This window comes from Equus quagga, chromosome 6 (genome assembly GCF_021613505.1).
Source record: "Equus quagga isolate Etosha38 chromosome 6, UCLA_HA_Equagga_1.0, whole genome shotgun sequence".
NCBI classification, from domain to species: Eukaryota; Metazoa; Chordata; class Mammalia; order Perissodactyla; family Equidae; genus Equus; species Equus quagga.
The window spans coordinates 102960069-102979153 of NC_060272.1; the positions used below are offsets into that span (position 1 = coordinate 102960069).

General features: G+C 43.2%; 2 protein-coding genes across 2 annotated transcripts in view; one reads left to right on the forward strand and one right to left on the reverse strand.

The window, feature by feature from the left end:
* Positions 1-204: 204 nt before the first annotated feature.
* TMEM252 (transmembrane protein 252) lies at positions 205-6554 on the forward strand. The gene is made up of 2 exons (XM_046664732.1): positions 205-502; positions 4043-6554. The coding sequence occupies exons 1-2, from the start codon at positions 240-242 to the stop codon at positions 4278-4280; spliced, it is 501 nt and encodes a 166-aa protein (XP_046520688.1). The 5' UTR covers positions 205-239; the 3' UTR covers positions 4281-6554.
* A 3183-nt stretch (positions 6555-9737) lies between these two features.
* Positions 9738-19085, reverse strand: part of PGM5 (phosphoglucomutase 5) — a 168336-nt gene continuing 158988 nt past the window's right edge. The window contains exon 11 of the mRNA XM_046664680.1: positions 9738-11246. Coding sequence (XP_046520636.1) covers positions 11157-11246 — 90 coding nt within the window. The 3' untranslated portion in view covers positions 9738-11156. The remainder of the gene's footprint in view (positions 11247-19085) is intronic.

A 19085-nucleotide genomic window follows, 5' to 3' on the forward strand; every position in this document is an offset into this window, starting at 1 on the left:
GGGAAGCCACTCATTCTTGGAGTACCCGATGATATGTTTTTAGGTTAATCCTCCAAGGATATTATAGTTACTTTCAATGGTTAATGAATAGCCTCTAAGTGCTTGCTCCATTTAATTGTCCAAAGGCCATTTGGTCCCAGAGTGTATAAAGCTGTGAGCTGGCTAATGAGAGCATTCTCTCCCAGCAAAGGAAGCAGAGGAGTGGCGGGGTCAGGGAGCTGGCTTCCCAAGGAGCAGGGATGCAGAACAGAAATCGTCTGGTTCTCTGTGCCCTTGCCCTCCTGACGGGCTTCCTGATGATCTGCCTGGGGGCCATCTTCATTTCCTCAGGCTCGACACTTGACTGTCCTGGGAACCTGATCCTGCCTCTTGGCTTTGTGATCCTTCTGAGTGGAATTTTCTGGAGCACCTACCGCCAGGCGAGTGAAAGCAAAGGGGTATTCAACCATGTGCTCAGACAACACCTTGCTCATGGGGCCCTGCCCCTGGCCACAGTGGACAGGTATGTGCCAAGAAGCCAGAGGACTAAGGAGGGCTGAGATGGGGACTGAGTTTTGGAAAAGCTGAATGACTTCTAATTCTACTGTGGAGCAACTTGCATGTCCCATGGGGCTATATGTCTGTATTCTCCAAACATTTATTGTTGGGAAATTACCATGGGCTTAGTCCATAGGAAGAATGGTGTGGTCTTTGGGGAAAACCATGAAGTAAGGGGAATTTGCCTCAGAGAAGCATCCTCCTCACTTCTCCCCGAGTGAAGACTTACCTAAGTCAATTTAAGAGGCCTACCTCTTAGGTTCTTTTGTTGTGTCACGGAAGCTGTCCTTAGAGGCAGGTGATGGTTAGTTAGTCCCCATAACCTGACTACCAAGTTATAAGGAAAGCAAGTCCCAGACCAAATTTTGCCACACAACAAATGAGCAAGCCAGCATAAAAGCAGCCTTGCACCCTCTTCATGAGGTCAGTGAAGGCCCAGCTTGCCATCCTCTCAGGTGTTCTGATCACACCTTGCATGAAAGATTCATTCGAGGCAAGGCAATAATATTCCAGAGGTAAGATTCAGTTAACCTTACCATCTCACACCCATTTGGATGGCTATTATAAAAAAAAAAAAATGGGGGGCTGGCCCCGTGGCCGAGTGGTTAAATTCGCACGCTCCGCTGCAGGTGGCCCAGTGTTTCGTAGGTTCACATCCTGGGCACGGACATGGCACTGCTCATCAAACCATGCTGAGGCAGTGTCCCACATGCCACAACTAGAAGGACCCACAACGAAGAATATACAACTATGTACCGGGGGGCTTTGGGGAGAAAGAGGAAAAAATAAAATCTTTAAAAAAAAAAAACAGGAAACAAGTGTTGGTGAGGATGTGGAGAAATTGGAAACCTTGTGCACTGTTGGGGGAAATGTAAAATGGTGCAGCCGCTGTGGAAAATGGTGTGGAGATGCCTCAAAAAAATTTAATGTAGGATTAGTATTTGATCCAGCAATTCTACTTTCATATAGACAAAAGAATTGAAAGCAGGACTTGAACAGATATTTGTCCAGCAATGTTCATAGCAGCATTCTTCACAAAGGTCAAAAGGTAGAAACAACACATATGTCCATCAGTGGATGAGTGCATAAACAAAATGTGGTACATACAAACAACAGAATATTATTCAGCCTAAAAAAGGAAGGAAATTCTGATGCATAATGCAACATGAGTGAACCTTGAAGACATTTTGCTAAGTGAAATAAGCCAGACAAGAAAAGACAAATACTGTAAGATTACAATGAGGTAACCAGAGCAGTCAAATTCATAGACAGAGAGTAGAAGAGTGGTTACTGGGGGCTGGGAGTGGGGAGGTGGGGAGTCATTGTTTAAAGAGTACAGACTTTCCATTTGGGATGATGGAAAAGTTCTGGAGATAGATAATGGAGATGGTTGCACAACAACGTGAGTATACTTAATGCCACTGAACTGTACACTTAAAATGGCTAGAGTGGTAAATTTTATATTATATATATATTCTACCATAATAAAAAAATTTCAGTTAACCTTATGGTCAGTATCAGACAACCAGAAAGCTCCTAATTCTTAGCTGAACTTGGGACCATTTAGGGATGAAACCTCAGGCATCATCCCTAAGGTGCAAGCTGCAAGCCTCCATACATTTTCTTGCCCTCCTCATCTATCTAAAATATTTTAGCCACTCCATGTATCTTGAATACAAGTAATTTTACCGATGTTGGTTGAGTTTTTATATTACTATGCTAATTATGATATACGCTAATATACTAATTACAATAACCAAACCCATTTCCAATGTTTATTATACTAACTAGTGAGGTCCCTGGGTTTGATCAAAAATTAAGATAACCGGAGCTGGCCCCGTGGCGTAGTGGTTAAGTTCGTGTGCTCCACTTTGGCATCCCAGGTTCACAGTTTCGGATTCTGGGCGCGGACCTACACCACCTGCCAGCCATGCTGTGGCAGCAGCCCACAGAAAAAGTGGAGGAAGATTAGCACAAATGTTAGCCCAGGGCTAATCTTTCTCAGCAAAAAACAATAAATAAGATAATTAAAGTGACTGTAGAAGATGCTTCTAGAGTGGTGATTTTTTTTTTTTTTTTTGTATAAATGTTAAATGATTGCCCCTGAAATGTGAATTCCTGGTAAGAGTAACTGATTACCTTCAGGAAGTACTTTAAATTTACCAACACAGGCATAACGTTACACTGTGCTGTTCTGAAACATTGTAAAGTAAATTATGGACATCAAGACACTCCCATTTTACTGTCTCTTCCTGTTGCAAGTAATGGATGCCCAGCCCACTCAGAATGGCTACTAAGTCAGTCAACGGAAAGTTACATTTCTCAGAAGGATTTGTATTCACAATGGGTACCGAGGTAGAGGTATCAAATCAAATGTGTCTGCAATGGTGGGATTCAGGGTCCTGGGAATGTGAATTGGCACAGGAGGTGGGGATTGGGAGTCATTGACGGGATTTTGGGCGGGCAGCAGTCATCCTGGAGCCTCTCAAATCAGTCCAGGGATTGGCTTACCTTTCTGTCTTCAGTGTCTTCACACATGTGCCCCATGACACAGCCTTGGCTATTCTGAGTAGAGAATGAGATTTATGCCGTACAGTAGACAGCTCCTTCAGCTATTTGGCATCAGGCCTGGTAACATTTGGAATGGATCTGTGGCTCCAAATGGCAGTCCCTGTTCTGTTGTGGTTACACACCATAAACACTCCTTGTAGGCACTGGAAGGATTTGCTCTATAAATACACAACTCAACCGAGATCACCCTCTCTCTTCCTTACCTCCACCCACCCCCAATCCCATTCATGATGGAGAAGCCAGAAGGATTTAGCAATTAGTAACATTGGGCAAGATTACCAATGAGTACATCAGCTCTGGCTTGAAAGGTTGCTTTAGCCGTTGGCCTGTTGGCATGGAAAGAGCTGCATGTGAAACCTACATAAAGTCGTCAGTTGAAGTAGTTTGAGAAATGAGTATTTTTTAGGGAAACTAGCTGCTGAGACTTAAAAGCGTGATAGGAGAAAGAGAAGCATCTGATATAGTTCAGGAATCTGCATGCAGCTGATTTTCATTCATTATTTTGTTGGCTGTGAGGATCCAAGACAGTGAGTGCAATTGAGTAGCAGACAATGTGTGTGAATGAAGACAAGGATGTGGATGGACTAAATAACTGGGTAGAGAGAAGTTCCACAGTCAAGGTCCCCATGATAAGGATCTCACACTGAAAGTCCCTGGTTCCAATGAGTAAGAGAGAGGGAATAGCTTGGAATAACCCACTGGGGAAAACATGGCTATAGAGGCATACATCCTATGGTTGATAAAGAGGATTATGCTGGAAGAACAGCACATTTTTAAAAAACTGGGGATGCCAGGGAAGAAGTGCATCTGTTTCAAAATCAATGTTTCTTAACAGTTTAACTTCACACAATGTGATTTGAGAGAGGCAGACATATGCTTCTTTGGCATTAACCACTCAAATAACACATGTGTTTGGTGGCATTTTGTCCCCCAGGCCAGATTTTTACCCTCCTGCTTATGAAGAGAGCCTTCATGCCGAAAAGCAAACCTGTCCTGCAGAGGGAGAGGCCTCGAATGTTCCTCCACCTCTGTACACAGGGATGGGCCTTGAATTTGAGGATGAAAATGATGCCCACCCAGAGGCTCCACCGTCCTATGAAGAGTCTGTAGCAGACAGGGAGGCAGCAGCAAGGCCATCTCAGGATGCTGAGAGGCAAAGCCCGGAGTGCTGAAGCAGGGGAAGTCTCCAGCACTCCTGCCGCACCCTCAAGGGAGACAGCTGCTAATAATAAACACAGGCAAGGGACTGTGGGAGGAAGAGCCACAGCAGGGACCACACATGAGAGACAGCTCGCTGAGGGGATGCTGTGTGTGACAGCAATGCAAGTCCACAGAGGTGCTTGGCCTGCAAGTGCAGGGTCCGGGCCCTGGAAGGGTATGGTCAGCACTAAGTAAACATTTCAAAGGATTCGCACTAATCCCAACCCAGGTGAATTTTTGGGCTGCAAAAGTGTTGTTGAGAGAGCTCTGTTCCACAGAAGGGCTTTCTGGTCTCACTCAACTGCCCTCCCATCACCTCTGTGCCCAACAGGCAGGAATAGATGCTGCTCGATGGGATGGCTATGTGCCGTCACGCCTACATCACCTAATAATCACAAAGGGAAATTACGCTAGAAATGAAGGGGCATTCTCATTTATTTTGTGGGTTGTTCAGTGTCTTGTTGGCTGGTTTCATAGTTATCTCCATTTTCCATACAACCAGAGTGACACAGTAATTTACACTGTGGGAGATTTACCCTTGGAACCCCTGAATGTTGTTTTATATTATCTTATTTTAATTATGGGTATATTACTTCTATATGAAAGGAAAGTGACTGTAATATTTGCTTTCAAAATGCTTCAAACACCAACTTTTAAATGAGTATTTTTTAAACAGAATCATTGTACAAGCGGATTTGACAAGATATTTTTAGAGACTCAAGTTGAATACACAAAATACTTAAAAATCCATAATACACTGAATTCAGGAAAAAAAGAATTTTTCCTAGCCATAGGTTGTATCAATGTAGAATTTGACATAAGTTTTGAAAATTTTTAAAATAGACCCCTATGGTTCAATGACTTCTCTTGTAAATCACTAGAGTTTGAAAGCAAGGAGACTAGTATGTAGTACTTTGATCATTAACAGGAAATTCTTTGTGTCTCCAAATCTAGATCCATCCCTTTTTAGACTTGGGACATTTATTTTAAAACCCAATCATTCCTCTTTAGCTTTATTATATTTTATTCTATGTTTTAATGCAAGAGGACAAGTCAGGTGGTGGAAAGAGATGCAGCCTGATGCTCTTGAGCTTGGACAAGAACCTTCATGTCTCCAGCCGTCAGTTTCCTCCTCTGTCAAGTGAGGAATTTATGTTTGGATTCATACCTACCGGTGATGAAATGTCTTTTACACGGAGAGCTCTGTGCTGCAAACTTTGTATGCATTTTATTTAGCCCTCATTTTATCTTTCAGAGATCAGTGCTATGGTTATTCCCATTTTACAGATGCACAAGCTGAGACTTTGAGAAGTTAAGAAACTTTTCCAATAACACACAACTGTTACCAAGAGGGTGAAAAGGGTCCATAGAGGGACGCACGAGGGCATATTTACTTCAAACTTTGGTGCTGGGTTAACCCTGTCTTATTTTCCTCCTCCCAGGGAGCAGTTGGGACTTCTCTCCCCCTTTAGAAAGTGGGCCCTACCAGGAGGTGGAGCCCCAGGGATGCTGCCGTGCCTAAAGCTCTTGTCGAGGCAGCAGAGGCTGCTTTACGGTTAACCAGCTGGTTTCTTTTTTAAAATGTAAATAAGCCCCCATGTTTTCTGCTTGGCTCTCGTTATGGTGTAGTTCCCTTCCATCCGATCATTATACTGCTGAGGAAAGACGGTTCCTAATCATTACAGACAGCCCCTGGCGAGTGGGCACAGGCAGGGCTGTGGACAGTTGGAGGGAAGGATGAAGCTCTTTCAAGGAGGAAGAGGGCTATCCAGATGGGATGGGGCCTCTGTGGCCTCCTCTTCCCCATTATTGCTGAGTACACGAATTAAGCAGGTCTTGACAAGTGCGCAGGAAGCCACATAAAATGAAATCTCAGTCCCTTTCCATGAAGCATGAATCTGGGCATCTGTGATTTGCATCCTTGACGTCGACGGCATGATGGATATGAAGGTCACTCACGGTTGTTCAACAGGAAGCAATCATTTATTAGCAGTGCAATTTTATTATTCCTCTCTTGTCATCTCTTTCTGTCCCTCTACTGAGATGGTTACCCTGAAATTTCCCCTGGGGTCTGAGCACATTCCCTGACCTGAACAACTTGATCACTGGGCTCTCATCCAGAGTTTGCAGTTGTAATAGATGGTTTTTCTAACTGCTGGCAGTCATGTGAAACTAATGTTAATTTTGGTTTACATAAGAACACTGTTTTAATCTCTTTACTGCAATAAATTTTGTACTTAAACATCCACGCTTTTTGTCATTGTTTTGTATCAGAAAAAAAAAAAAACCAATAGAGGAAAGTAAGTCAAAGTTTTATTCTCCAGGAAAAACTAACACAGCATCCAGATGAGTTAATCTTTTTACGAACCCCAACATTATTGAACGCCAACTATTGGTTCAGAAAATAAGCTAGGTGCTTTTTGAAAAGAAATACTACTAATAGGCATTTATTGCTTTTTTTTTTTTTTTTTTTTACCACATGTACTCTGGAGTAAGCATCAAGAACATGGGTATTACCCAAAACCTAAATTTGAGAGCCCCAGCAATTAAAACCCACCGGGCAAGTGAGACAAAAGTGTCCTGTTGTGGTTAGTAAGAGTTCCTTGGCCACCCTTGGAGGAGTCACTCAGGGGAAGCAGACATTGCATCCCTTCTTCCGCAAGTTTATGATAAAACCAATGGTGAGAGATTGAGAACCATGATTCCATGAATGGCAGGGAGGGCACCTGGACTGTGAGAAAGTGGAGAACAGGCAAACCTCCACTGCAGAGTCTTTGCTCATCCCCTCCTCTCCAATGTCAATGGTAGGCTCACGTCAACAGGGAAGGGAAGTCCTCAGAGTTGATGGTTTTCCATTATTTTAATCTCATGATGTCCCTCGGAGAAGCAAGTTTAAGCACTCACTGCCCCGTCCCCCAGAAGATGAGCATGATAAGGTCAGTTATAGAATGCGTTATGCTGCATCTCTCGCACATCTTGGATGTAGTGTGTATATTTTTAACCCCTCCACTCGAAAACTCACAAGTGCTTTTACTGACAATCTTATTCATTCCTCAAGATTCTACTTAAACACAGAGTCTTTGGTGAGGTATCTCTCCAGCTCACCTATATTGCAGGGCATATACTAGGTGCTAAAAGGCATGGAAAGATTATAAAGACATGGGTTTATGAGGCATATCTTCACAATATTCTATAACCTTCCGTGACAACTTAAGCTGATTCACATACCAAGTGGGCTGTCAACTGCATGAGCCATTTGCACCGACAAGGACTCCAGCTGGTTGGAGTGGAGCAGGCATTCTGCTAAGCTCTGATATCTTGGATAATCTCTTGCTGTTTGTAACTGTTGAAGAGCCAAAGACTTACTGGCAGTTACATCATTTCCAAAGGTGCGTGATTTCTCAGACCCTTCTCCACTCAGGAATGGAAATCTCCTCAAGGTAAATGTCTGGGATTTCAGTGTCCATGTGATCAAGCAATAAAATGGAGTCGTCTCTTATGTCACTACCAGGTCTCGCAGGTGCTTTTCAAACTCCCAACACCTGCCATGGCTGATGGATATTATTGTCAAAGTAATACCCATGCCTTACACTGACCCACAGTTGGCCAATCAGAAGTCACCACAGCATTATCCTTGTCATTGCCTGAATTATCTGCAGAGAACACTGGCTCGGTGCAGCCACCTGCCAGACCAATGTGCCGCCATGGGCGTAGTCATCAATCTGAGGCTTCCTGTGCAGAAAGCCTTCACGTCATGTCTAAGCCTTTCAGTCCGCAACATCATGCAACACTATTTGTCCTATGAATACTGCGGATGTACGCTAGGTCTTGGATCAATAAGATCTGATAAGTGATCTCATTTTAATAATGGCTGCCTACCCATTTTCAAAGTCAGCTAATAAACTCAAGAATCATGGATGAGGCAAAACAACTTTTTGTTCTAGGGGACTGGCTGACATCTGGCAGGATATTCAGCATCCTTGGTCCCCTCCCACTAAATGCCTCCCTGGCACATATACACACACATTTCCAAACATCCCCTGCATGGAGAGTGGTACTGCCCTGGTTGGGAACCACCACATTATATATACTGTTGCTTGTCCTTGTTCTGGGGCACATGGTGTAGTGAGTGAACCCCTCAATATTAGCTGATCTCAAGAGTGTCCCTGACAGTGGCTACATTCTATCCATAATCTCTTCTATAATGGTCTCCACAAAATTCTTGGACCTCTCCAGTCATTTACTCTTAAGAAATACTGGTTGCTGGAGTTTCACCTTTAAGAACATAAAGAACATTATGTGTAGAAGAGTGACTTCTGGTCTGTCACCTCTCCTGAGGATAAGAGGACGCGCATGTGCAGCTGCTTCTTTCCAGAGCTGGGCCCAAGCACTTGCTCTGCCCGATATTCACAACCTTGTGTCTGCTTCAACTCCAGTCACCCAAGCCAAACTCTCCCTAGACCCAAAGAAGGCCTCCTCTCCAGCCATCCCACCTCTCAACTCCTAGTCTTTGTTCTTGCTACAGTCACCCCTGGTGAGATTATATAAATGGTTATAAGTCCCAAGAAACTCTACTCATTGAGAAACTCCTCAAGTGCCTAGTGTCCTGCCATCTCTGAGTCAATCTCTGTGTATTCCCATAGCAGGTTGCTTGTGCCTCTACTGCAACATTCATGCCTACCTGATTCTTTGTATACGTTTGTCAGAGCCTCTTGTTCCCAAATTACAATCTCATAGGAGCAGCAATAACGTTTTATACACCTCCTTGCTCACCAAAAACAGGACTCTGCATAGAGTAGTTGCTTAATCAGTGTTTGCTAAATGAATGAAGGAGTTAACGATGAATGAATCTATTTTGGGGCTGCTGGACACACATACTCCATAATGAAAGAAACAGGATTTTTAACTGAGAATTAATGTACATTTGAACTTGAAAGTTAGAGATAATTAATAGTTCAGCAACTTGAGAAAAAATAGATACTTTCTTACTTAGAGCTGACTAAACCGAAGAATGAATCTAATTGTGCTGACCAACACAGAGCAGAGTAGCGAATGGATGGCCATCATGGACTCCACTTTAAAGATGATGACAACCAAAGATCTAAGGCAAATTTTATTCCAGGGCTGATAAGTTTCATAACTAGTTCTTTAGAATCTCAGCTCAAAGCCACCCTCCTATTATTTTAAAATGAAGATATTTACAATGAAAGACTAGACACCATTTTAATTTCTGCCGGCTGCCAAAGGCAGTTTTGAGCAACTCATCTTGTCTGTTCCATTTATTTAATAAATTCCCAAGGTCACAATAATGAAAACCAGCCCCTGCAAGTGTTCTGAAAGGCAGACTTATCAGAATAGGTGACCACCACCGGAGTTTCTCAAATGGCGAAACAAATAGACAAGCAAAAATCCACAATCCTTGCACAAGGTTGAAATAATGAATTTCTTTTTTATTCGATACTAAATGTCCTAGCAAGTTTCTGAGAGAAGCATAGATAGAAAACGGAAACAAATACCTTACTGGGAATGTTTCCCTGCTTGCACTAATCGTGACTAGAGCAATAATGCATTGCTTAACAGTCAAAGTGCATCACGTCATCTGTGCAAATGACACGATAAGTGAGAGTGCCGTTCCCAAGGAAGCAAAACATATGCAAACAGGTCCCATGCACCAAGTGTCTGGCTGAGCACAGACAGAGGCTGCTAGAGCTGCAAGATCCTTTTCCTAGGCAAAGAAAGCCCGTTGCGACCCTCTGCTTTCCAGCAGGGTTCCCCCTTCTCCCCTCCATCTCATCAGGCCCATAACTGTACCACCAGTAAGGTTTTCTTCCAGCATCCACTTCATTTCCTACTTTTATAGCATCTCATTCTCTCCTTTTATAGCCATTATAAGCAAGGTCTGAACTGTGTCCAAACAAGTGCATTAAAATAGGCCCTTATTGGGAGATAAGACCACAGAGAGAGCTAACGTCAGAAAGATATCAGACATGGTGGTATTTTGCCTTCGTAGAAAAAATTAGTATCAACCCATGATCAACCTATGTGATGTAATCAAGGAAGGGCCCGGAAAACGTGAAGCATTCATCTGCAGAGTTCTGCTGAGAACCTGCTTCCCGCCAGCAGAGTGAATGGCTGAATCTGAAGGAATGCAGCCGGCTTAATAGCTAAAATAATATTATTTACAAAATAAGAGAGAAAAACACCCTTTGATATGTTTTGTTGAAAGTGTGCCTTGTGATTTGTAGAAAGCTTTAGAAGATGTGAGAGAAGGTGGTACAGAGACTTTGGGGAAGGGAGGGTGGAAGAGTGGGCCATCAGGTGCTTGGGGGGCATGAGGTGGGCTATTAGGAGTTCTACAACTTTCCCCCATGGGAGACCTGACCTACGATGAAAAGCTAAGTCTTCAATGCTGAGGAGGGTCTTCTCAAGTCTGCCCAGGGGTACCTATGGCTTAGGGTCAGCTTAATCCTGGCACTGAGCCTTCCTCCATGATTTCAGAACCTTTTCTCACCTGGCACCACTGATGCACAGATGCCTTGACTAACAGATTCCCGGGCAACTTATTCTTTCACAAAAGGAGAGTCTCCTTTGTATGAAAAAATATAGATGTCAAATGATAGTGCAGCTTTAACAGACAACTGAAGACCCTGTTGCATTTGGAAGAACTGTCCAAAACCAAAACAAAGTAGATTTTTTTTCTTTTCCCACCTATCCCCTACCCCCCATTAGCAAATTATCTTTTGTTTCTTTTAAAGTCATAATAGGCACAAACAGGTAGCAAGAAGGCCTGGGTGAAGTGTCTCCCGCGAGCGCTCTCTTTTGGCCCTGATGAGTGAGATTTCCTCCATTCAGGTGATGACGGTGGGGCCCCTCCGGCCAGTTCTCTCGTGAATCTGGGATATTTTCAGCGCAATGGCTATGAGAGGGCTCAGCACGGCCTGGGAAAGGAAGAAGAAAGTCTGTGAACAACTCGAGTCAGTCACTGGAGAGCCACTGAGAAGGATTTCTATGGCAAACATCTGGATGCAATTCCAATGTGTGGCTTGCAGGCAGAGTTATTGCGGGTTGGACACCTGTTCTCTGGACCGTGGTTTCCTTCTCCATAAAAGGAACTTGGAATGGGCAGGCCAGGGTGCAGGGGGAGAAGATGACTTCCAAAGTCTTATCCAGCTCCTAAAAAAACATTGATCTAAGATAGGAAACTGCAAACCCAACTACCAAACACTGGAGCATTTCCTGAACAGAGCTTTGGGAATTAAGGGAGTTCAGAAAACCCTACAGTTTTCCTCTGCTACACTCTCTCCCCCACACTTACACCCCCTCCCACATAAACACACATCAACTGGAGGGAAGACACATCCTAAGACCAGGGGCCTGAAGAACTTACTACCTTGACGTTTCAGAGAAGACAGACCAATCCATGGGCAAGTGCTACATAAATAACTGCTCATTTCTTCCCATCAAATAACGTGGTGGCTCCTGAGGCACCTCAGTGTCCTCTAGAAGGAGACGGCATGGATTAGAGGCCTAAGGAATAGATTCTTGGAAAGGTAAAGGACAAGAAGCGGAGTAAGAATGCATTCTTGCCCTTTAGCTGCTTATCATTTCATAGGAGTGAGGCATTGTTTTCCAAGGTGTGGAGCACATGCCACTCAAGACGATTTTAGATGGTCCAGGAGATTATTTTAGATGGTGCGTGGACACAGCGTTACTTACAAAATGTGAAAAAAGTCACTCTATTTTGGTGTGTCCTCGGTGGCAGCAGGCACAGGGTAGCCCTGAGCCATAAGTGGGCAAGCCTTGTTTGGAGGGACCTAAATGCCAGGTAGAGTGTAGGGATTTAATTCACTAGCCAAGGGGACATGTCAGGGTTTTTTGAGCTAAAAGGTGACACTATTAGGGCTGTGCTTTGAAAAGATTGCTCTAGCGGCCAGTCCAGTAATGAAACACGTATGTGGCTGAATGCACTAAATCATCTTACCTTACGAAGACGGGCTGGATGGACACGCTCATCTAATCTTGGAAGCCAGAAGGGAGATGAAAATCTAGAGCCATTTTACAACAACACAAGCAAACAGTGCCTCCCTCTGGTTCCACATCCAAAAACTTGCTATACAGAAACAGAGGGGCTTCTTTTCCTTTTAAAACCCAAATGGTGCCCAGAAAAATGTCCTACTGGCACATTTTGCTGGGCCATGTTCCATGTGATGCCCATATAGGGGTATCTCTCTCTTTAGGAGCCAAGTACCCATTTGATATAGAAGTCAGATTATTAGCTTTCGTGCCTCTTGTTGTCTTTCCTCTTCCCCTTTTTTTGGCTAACTCTTCATTAACAGCTATAGAACGGATTAAAAGAGCACAGAGAAAGAAAGTGAAGTTAAAACCATCTCTTTAACTGAGGTCCTGGAGGATGAATAAAGATAAACTTAAAATATCCTATCAATTTAAGAGAATGCAGTGAAATTGAATTTGAAACATCAAGAACTGAAGAGTTAAAACATATTTTGTTTGACATCATCATAAGTTTCAACGTTTAGGATTTTCTACTCCATATCATCAAATGATGGTACCTATTGGCAAGAGGGTAGGGAAGCACAGTTGTAACCGATACTGCAAATATTGTAGAAGTTCTCCTAATTGAGCGCCACTTAACCCTACAGATGAACCTATGCTTTCCATTTCTTCTGAAAAACATCCTGATTGATGTCCACAGCACACTGGATATCTGTGGCCAATAGATCACTCTCTAATATGCTCATCTACTTCTGCCTCTGGCAGTTGAGTTATGTGCTTATCAGGGGTCAGTTAAATTTATTCCTAAATGTGTTAATGCCTATTGTACTTGTTATTGAAACCATGCAATTATTAAAATAGATGTAAATCAGTGAAATGTGAATATAAATAGGAAGAACTCTTCCTATGAAAATTAAGTTGAATGTTTTGGAGCGAATTAGGTAGTGGCAATTAACTAATCCTATCAAATTAGATGTGGGTGGAATACTGTAAAATATTGAGGAGAAAAAAAGTATAGGAAATTCTTTCCTCAGATTGTTTCACAAGTGTCTTGAAAATGCCACTGTACTATAAAGAAATTAAAGGCAAACATTATAGATGATGAATTATGAGTGGGAACCTTTTGAAGAAAGTTAATCACATCATCACACCGCCAAACAGTATGCTCATATTCAAAGGAAAAGTCTTGGACCGAAGTGAAAAGATTGGCAAATGAACATACAATTATATATTTTGTGCTAAAAATACAATTGCCAAGATAGTATGCATTTAATTACCTCTTTTAACTCTCTTTCTGGATTGATGAGCCAAGCACTTGTCCCTTGTCCTGATCATGTCAGACAAGAAGGCTTCAATAATTATGCAAACTGAAGGGAAGGAAACATAGTCTTTGAAACTCCATGTGAGGAAGACCTTGAACACAGGGCCTCCCGCCTGGAGCAAAGAGCCCCAGGCCCACCCAGCACAGAAGCCAGGCAGCCATCTTCCCTCAAAGGACCATGAGGGTTTGGGAAGAAGGACATCAGTGATGGTTACCATGGACGGAACACTAGTGAGGTCCTTTCACCCATTTTCCAGGAACCCAGAAAGTCTTCAGATGTTTGTATGACCCTAAAGAGTTCTGAGGAAAGGTCTCCAATAATGCCCAAGACTGAATTTTTTGCCAGCCTTGTGGAATGGGAGCTTCAAGTCATAATTAACTTAAGGATCATAAGGTAATGTGTTTTTTCTTGCCTGAGTGTGTAAATATATATGTGCTGTATAGTTACAACACGAGGGCAGGAACTCTGCCTTTTAGGACTTAAAAAAGTGCCTGCTACTTAGGAGGTATTCGGTAAATATCGGTGGAGTAAATGAATGCTATATCAGTTTGATGAAAAGAATATGATGCGGCAGATAGAGACTTCTGTGGCCACTCACGGAGGGCGTTCTAGGCGAGCAGAAGAGTCAACAGTACTGGATTTTTATTGTCATATTTTTCTTTAGAAATCACAGCTTTAATACATCTGAATCCCAGACACTTCTCTCATTTCATCAACCATGTATCAATGGAAAAGAGAGAAGGGGAGATTTTTTTCTAAAGCAATTGGAAGGGCCCTCAGAATGGGGGATTAGAAGAGGAATTAAAAATTAGAAGCCTGCAGATGTGAGATGTCTGAGGTAGAACTGGAAGCACAGAGCTCGAGAAGCAAAGAGGAACATGAGATGATCTAATTTCCTTCCAGATGATCTCTAAAGAAAAGCTCCGTTAACTTCTGCTAAGAGAGCCTGAAGCAACAGCTTTGTTTGAGGTCTGGTCTCTGAGACCTGGCCCTACAACAGGACTCACTCTTGGGTTTCTTGAACTAACTTTGGTCTCTTTGTGTTCTAAACTAAATCAATATTTTGAACCAAATTAAAACAAAATCACATTAATAAAATAAACTCACCCAAAGTCCGTTTTTCTTGGATCATTTTGAGGGACCATCATTGTCCAGCTTTCTACCACCAAACCTCTTGCAAACTGAGATTAATTTTTTCACCAAATCAGCTCATGGCCCCACCTTCCCCACTCTGCTACTAGCAGATCCCACTAAACTCTCCATCAGCTGAGTTGGAAGTGCTCTTTGGTGAGTCTTTCTCTCTGTTTTCCACATCCAAGCAGTTGCCAAACTCACCGATCACATTTGCACAATGGCTCCCATCCACCCACTCCTTCTCAGCCCATTGCCCCTTCCTAAACAGAGTCCTCCTTCATCCCTGGCTTGCAGGACTCAGCTACCTGTTCTCAGCCTCTCCAGAGTGAGCTTTTAGGAATCCTGATGTAAAAGTCTGGGATGATTTCCCAAGGCTGGTCAGCCACCCTCAGCATGGCTGTCGGGTTCTTGATCACTGGGTCTTACCCTCTCTGGTAGGCAAAATAATAGCTCCCCAAAGCTGTCACATCCTAATTTCTGTCATCTGTAAATGTGACCTTATTCAGAAAACATGGGTTTTGCAGATGTGATTAAGTTAAAGATTTTGAGATGACGAGATTATCCTGGATTTTCCAACTAGACCCTAAATGCAATTACAAGTGTCCTGATAAGAGAGTCAGAGAGAGATTGTATGCCACACACACAGAGGAGAAAGTGATGTGAAGTTGGAGGCAGAGATGGGGGTGATGTGGCCACCAGAGGCAAGGAAATGATTCTCTTCTAGAGCCTCTGAAGGGAGTGTGGGCCTGCCAGCAACTTGATTTCAGAACTCCAGCCTCTTGAACTGTGAGAGAATAAACTTCTGTTGTCTTAAGCCATTCAGTTCATGGTATTTTGTTACAGCAGCCAAAGGAGATGAATACATCCTTCCTTTCCACAATTCCTCCTCAATCTGTGGCCTCCTGCTCATCTCACCCCCCTGCACCCCTTAAACTGTGATGTCTCAGTGGAGGCAGCCCCCACTCTCTCTGTCCTCCACTTTTACATGTGTTGTTCTTTCAGTTCAGAACAGTGTTGCGATCTCACCCATCCCTCAAGGGCTCCTTCATGAGATCTCTGATTCCCCTCCCCCACCAGGTGGGATCTCTCCGTTCTCTGAACCCCTCACTCGTTTCTCTGTTCATTCCTTTGTACCTTGATTTACAGGAATTTGTATGTTTTTTTCTCTTCCTCTATCACACTTTAAACTCTAAGCTACCAGAACGCAAAATTTTTCTTAAACGTGTCTCCCTCATGATATGTGTGTTGCCCATAAGAGATGCCAAAAAAAGGGAAAAAAAAGGTGGGTTTGGGAAATTCTGTAACTGGTGAGTTCTTGAGTGTTTAATGCAGTGGGTGATCTACCGGTAAACTACCTTGTGCTCTGCACCCGCTTCATCAGGAAGAATCACTGGGGAGAGAGGAAAGTACTCATCCATTCCCCTACCTCACCCAAGTAAGAGACCAGCCTTTTGTGTGTCTCGGGCCAGGACCCTCTCTGCCTGCCAAAGGTCGAGGTGCTTGGGTGGTTTGAAGGAACACTCTGTGCCAATGCAGAGCAGGGCGTGCAGGCTTCATAACCCAGCTGAAAGAAGAGGAAAGCTGTCCAATCAAGAATGCAGCAAAAGGAAAACTTCTGGAAATGGTGGGGACCCCTTGGATGTAGTGCCGCTGAGGAGGGAGGGATGTGCGGGGAGAAGGATGGCCTGTGGGCTGTGGCCAGGCCCCTGCTTAGAGCAGTGCCGCAGACAAATGGCAGGGACAACACACAGAGGTAAGGCAACCAGAGAGACCTGCACTCTTCCCCAGGACAGCATGCACCCTCTCCCTGCCTCCATCCCGGTTGTGCTGTTTTACTAATGTGGAAATGGGAGGAAGCCCCAAATGGCCACTACTGAGCTTCCTGCCAATTTCAACAGGGGTGACCAAACTAGAGATAGTTTGTTGCATACAATATGGAAGTGTGACATTTCTTGCATCCCAGGAGTCGTGCAGCAATCCCTACCTGTTATGACTATAAAATCTGGAGTCATCCTCTGGCTTTGTTTCCAGGACATCCCAGCATTGGAGAAAGTTTCTGGTTACACTGCCCTTCAAATCCTGGACACTCACACCATGTAACAGAGACAGCCAAGTACAGAGATCTAGAACCGTCGGGGCCAGTTCACAAGGGCCCTGCCCAAGGGGGTTAGTGGGGATGGAAATCTATCCCAAGCCCTTCTCAGAAGATGGCAAAGGGCTGCATCTTCCTAGAGGAAGGGACATCTTCTCATGAAGATGCCGTCCACCAGCCTCCTCGTCCTGTGCATTCCCACTGAGGGCGCCTTTTTCTAACACACACAAAGGTGCCCTATAGGCTAGACACCACTCTGTTTACAGTAGTCAAGATTTTAGGTAACAAAGATGAGTAGCTATTTTAAATCCATTTGAGAAGCATCTAGAAGAGAAATTATTACTGAAAATAAAATCAAATACATTTTTGCTAATAAAAATTAAGTGAAAATGCTGAACGCTGAAAACATTTTGCTCTTTATTATAATACATACAAACATAATCCTAACTTTAATCCACTTTCATGTAATTAACCTACCTTGATCCCAAATGGGCCTAAGTATATAGAGAACATAGAATATGAAAAATGACTATAGATAAATAGGAATTCTGAGCCCCACACTAAGGGAACCCATCTATCTTGTCAATATCAGCAACCAGCCTCCACGAAAGCTCTCTTCAGAGGGGGAGAAGCCATTCCAAGATATAAGTGTATGAAATACTCCCCAAAAAGTTCAATCGAAGCAAAACTAAACTAGCGTTTTTGGAAGAGCGTGACAAGCCTAACAGAAGCCACGCCAACCAGGCCAGTTTGGCCTCCTTCTCCAGCATCCTCTTCACTTTTGCAACTGAGTTGGGATTTAGGAGGTGAAAGGCAGCACTTAGGGTGCAAATCCAAAATAAAATAGAAGAGGCATGAAGCTGATTTTCCTATTTATTCAAGTGTGAGCTCCATCTGGCTCCACTCTCGGAAGTATTGTGTGTGGGCATGGAGAAGGGGAGAAGGCAAACGAGCTTGCCACCATCCATGGGCACAGCTGAAAGGCATTAGGCAGAATCCCGGTGCCCTTGTTCTGTAATGCAAACACAAACCAACCCACAAGAGTTTAACATCTTCTTTATCCATTCATCCATCAATGGACGCTTAGGTTGCTTCCATATCTTGGCTATTGTAAATAATGCTACAATGAACATAGGGGTGCATATATCTTTTCGAATGAGTGTTTTTGTGCAATGGAATATTACTCAGCTGTACAAAGAATGAAATCTTACCATTTGTGACAACCTAGATGGACCCAGAGGGCATTATGCTAAGTGAAATAAGTCAGACAGAGAAAGACAAATATCGTATGATCTCACTTATATGTGGAATCCAAAAAACAAAACAAACAAAACAAAACAGAAGTAGACTCATAGATAGAGAGAACAACCTGGTGATCACCAGAGGGGAGGAGAGAGGGGCCCCAGCAAAATAGCTGAAGGGGATTAAGAGGTACAAACTTACATTTATAAACTAAATAAGTTATGAGGATGTAACATGGGGAATATAGTCAATAATATTGTAATAACTTTGTATGGTGATAGATGTTTACCAGACTTACTGTGGTGATCATTTCATAATGTACCTAAATGTCAAATCACTATGTCATACACCTGAAACTAACATAATATTGTATGTCAACTATAGTTCAATAAAAAAAGAAAAAATAAGAGTTTACAGCTTAAATTTCTGCTCCCTTGTTCACTCTATTGCTTTTCCTCTTTCCCCTCTTTTCTCTTTCTATACTCTCGTCTGCCACCAAAAACATTGCAAAAGAGTGAGAAATGACTAATTGGTTGAGAGCACCACAATTTACACCTACCATCCTAAATTGTCCCTATAGCGTCTTCATGTTTCTCTTCATTGGGTATATCCACAACAGGCTGCAAAGGTTTCCTTCATGTGGCATATGCATGCCAGTAGAAAGGGAAACCAGAATTGCCCAACCCTCCCGCCACTTACAAAATTGTTAGAAATACAACTGCATGGTTCAAAGCAGAAGTTAACAAAAGAAAATGACCCATGTCCTTCTAGTTCCTGTTACTCAAAGGACTCTCCTTGTAAGCATTTGCCTCCTCTTTTTCCCTCTCTTCCCTAACTACTTCCAAAGCCAAGATCTAGGCTATCAGTCCTCGTTGCCATTTTTTAAAAACTGGGTTCCTGTGGTTGGAACAATAATGTGATTCAGCTTGGCTTTCTGCATATGGATCCCAGGAAGCCTTGTCCTTAGAGGTGAA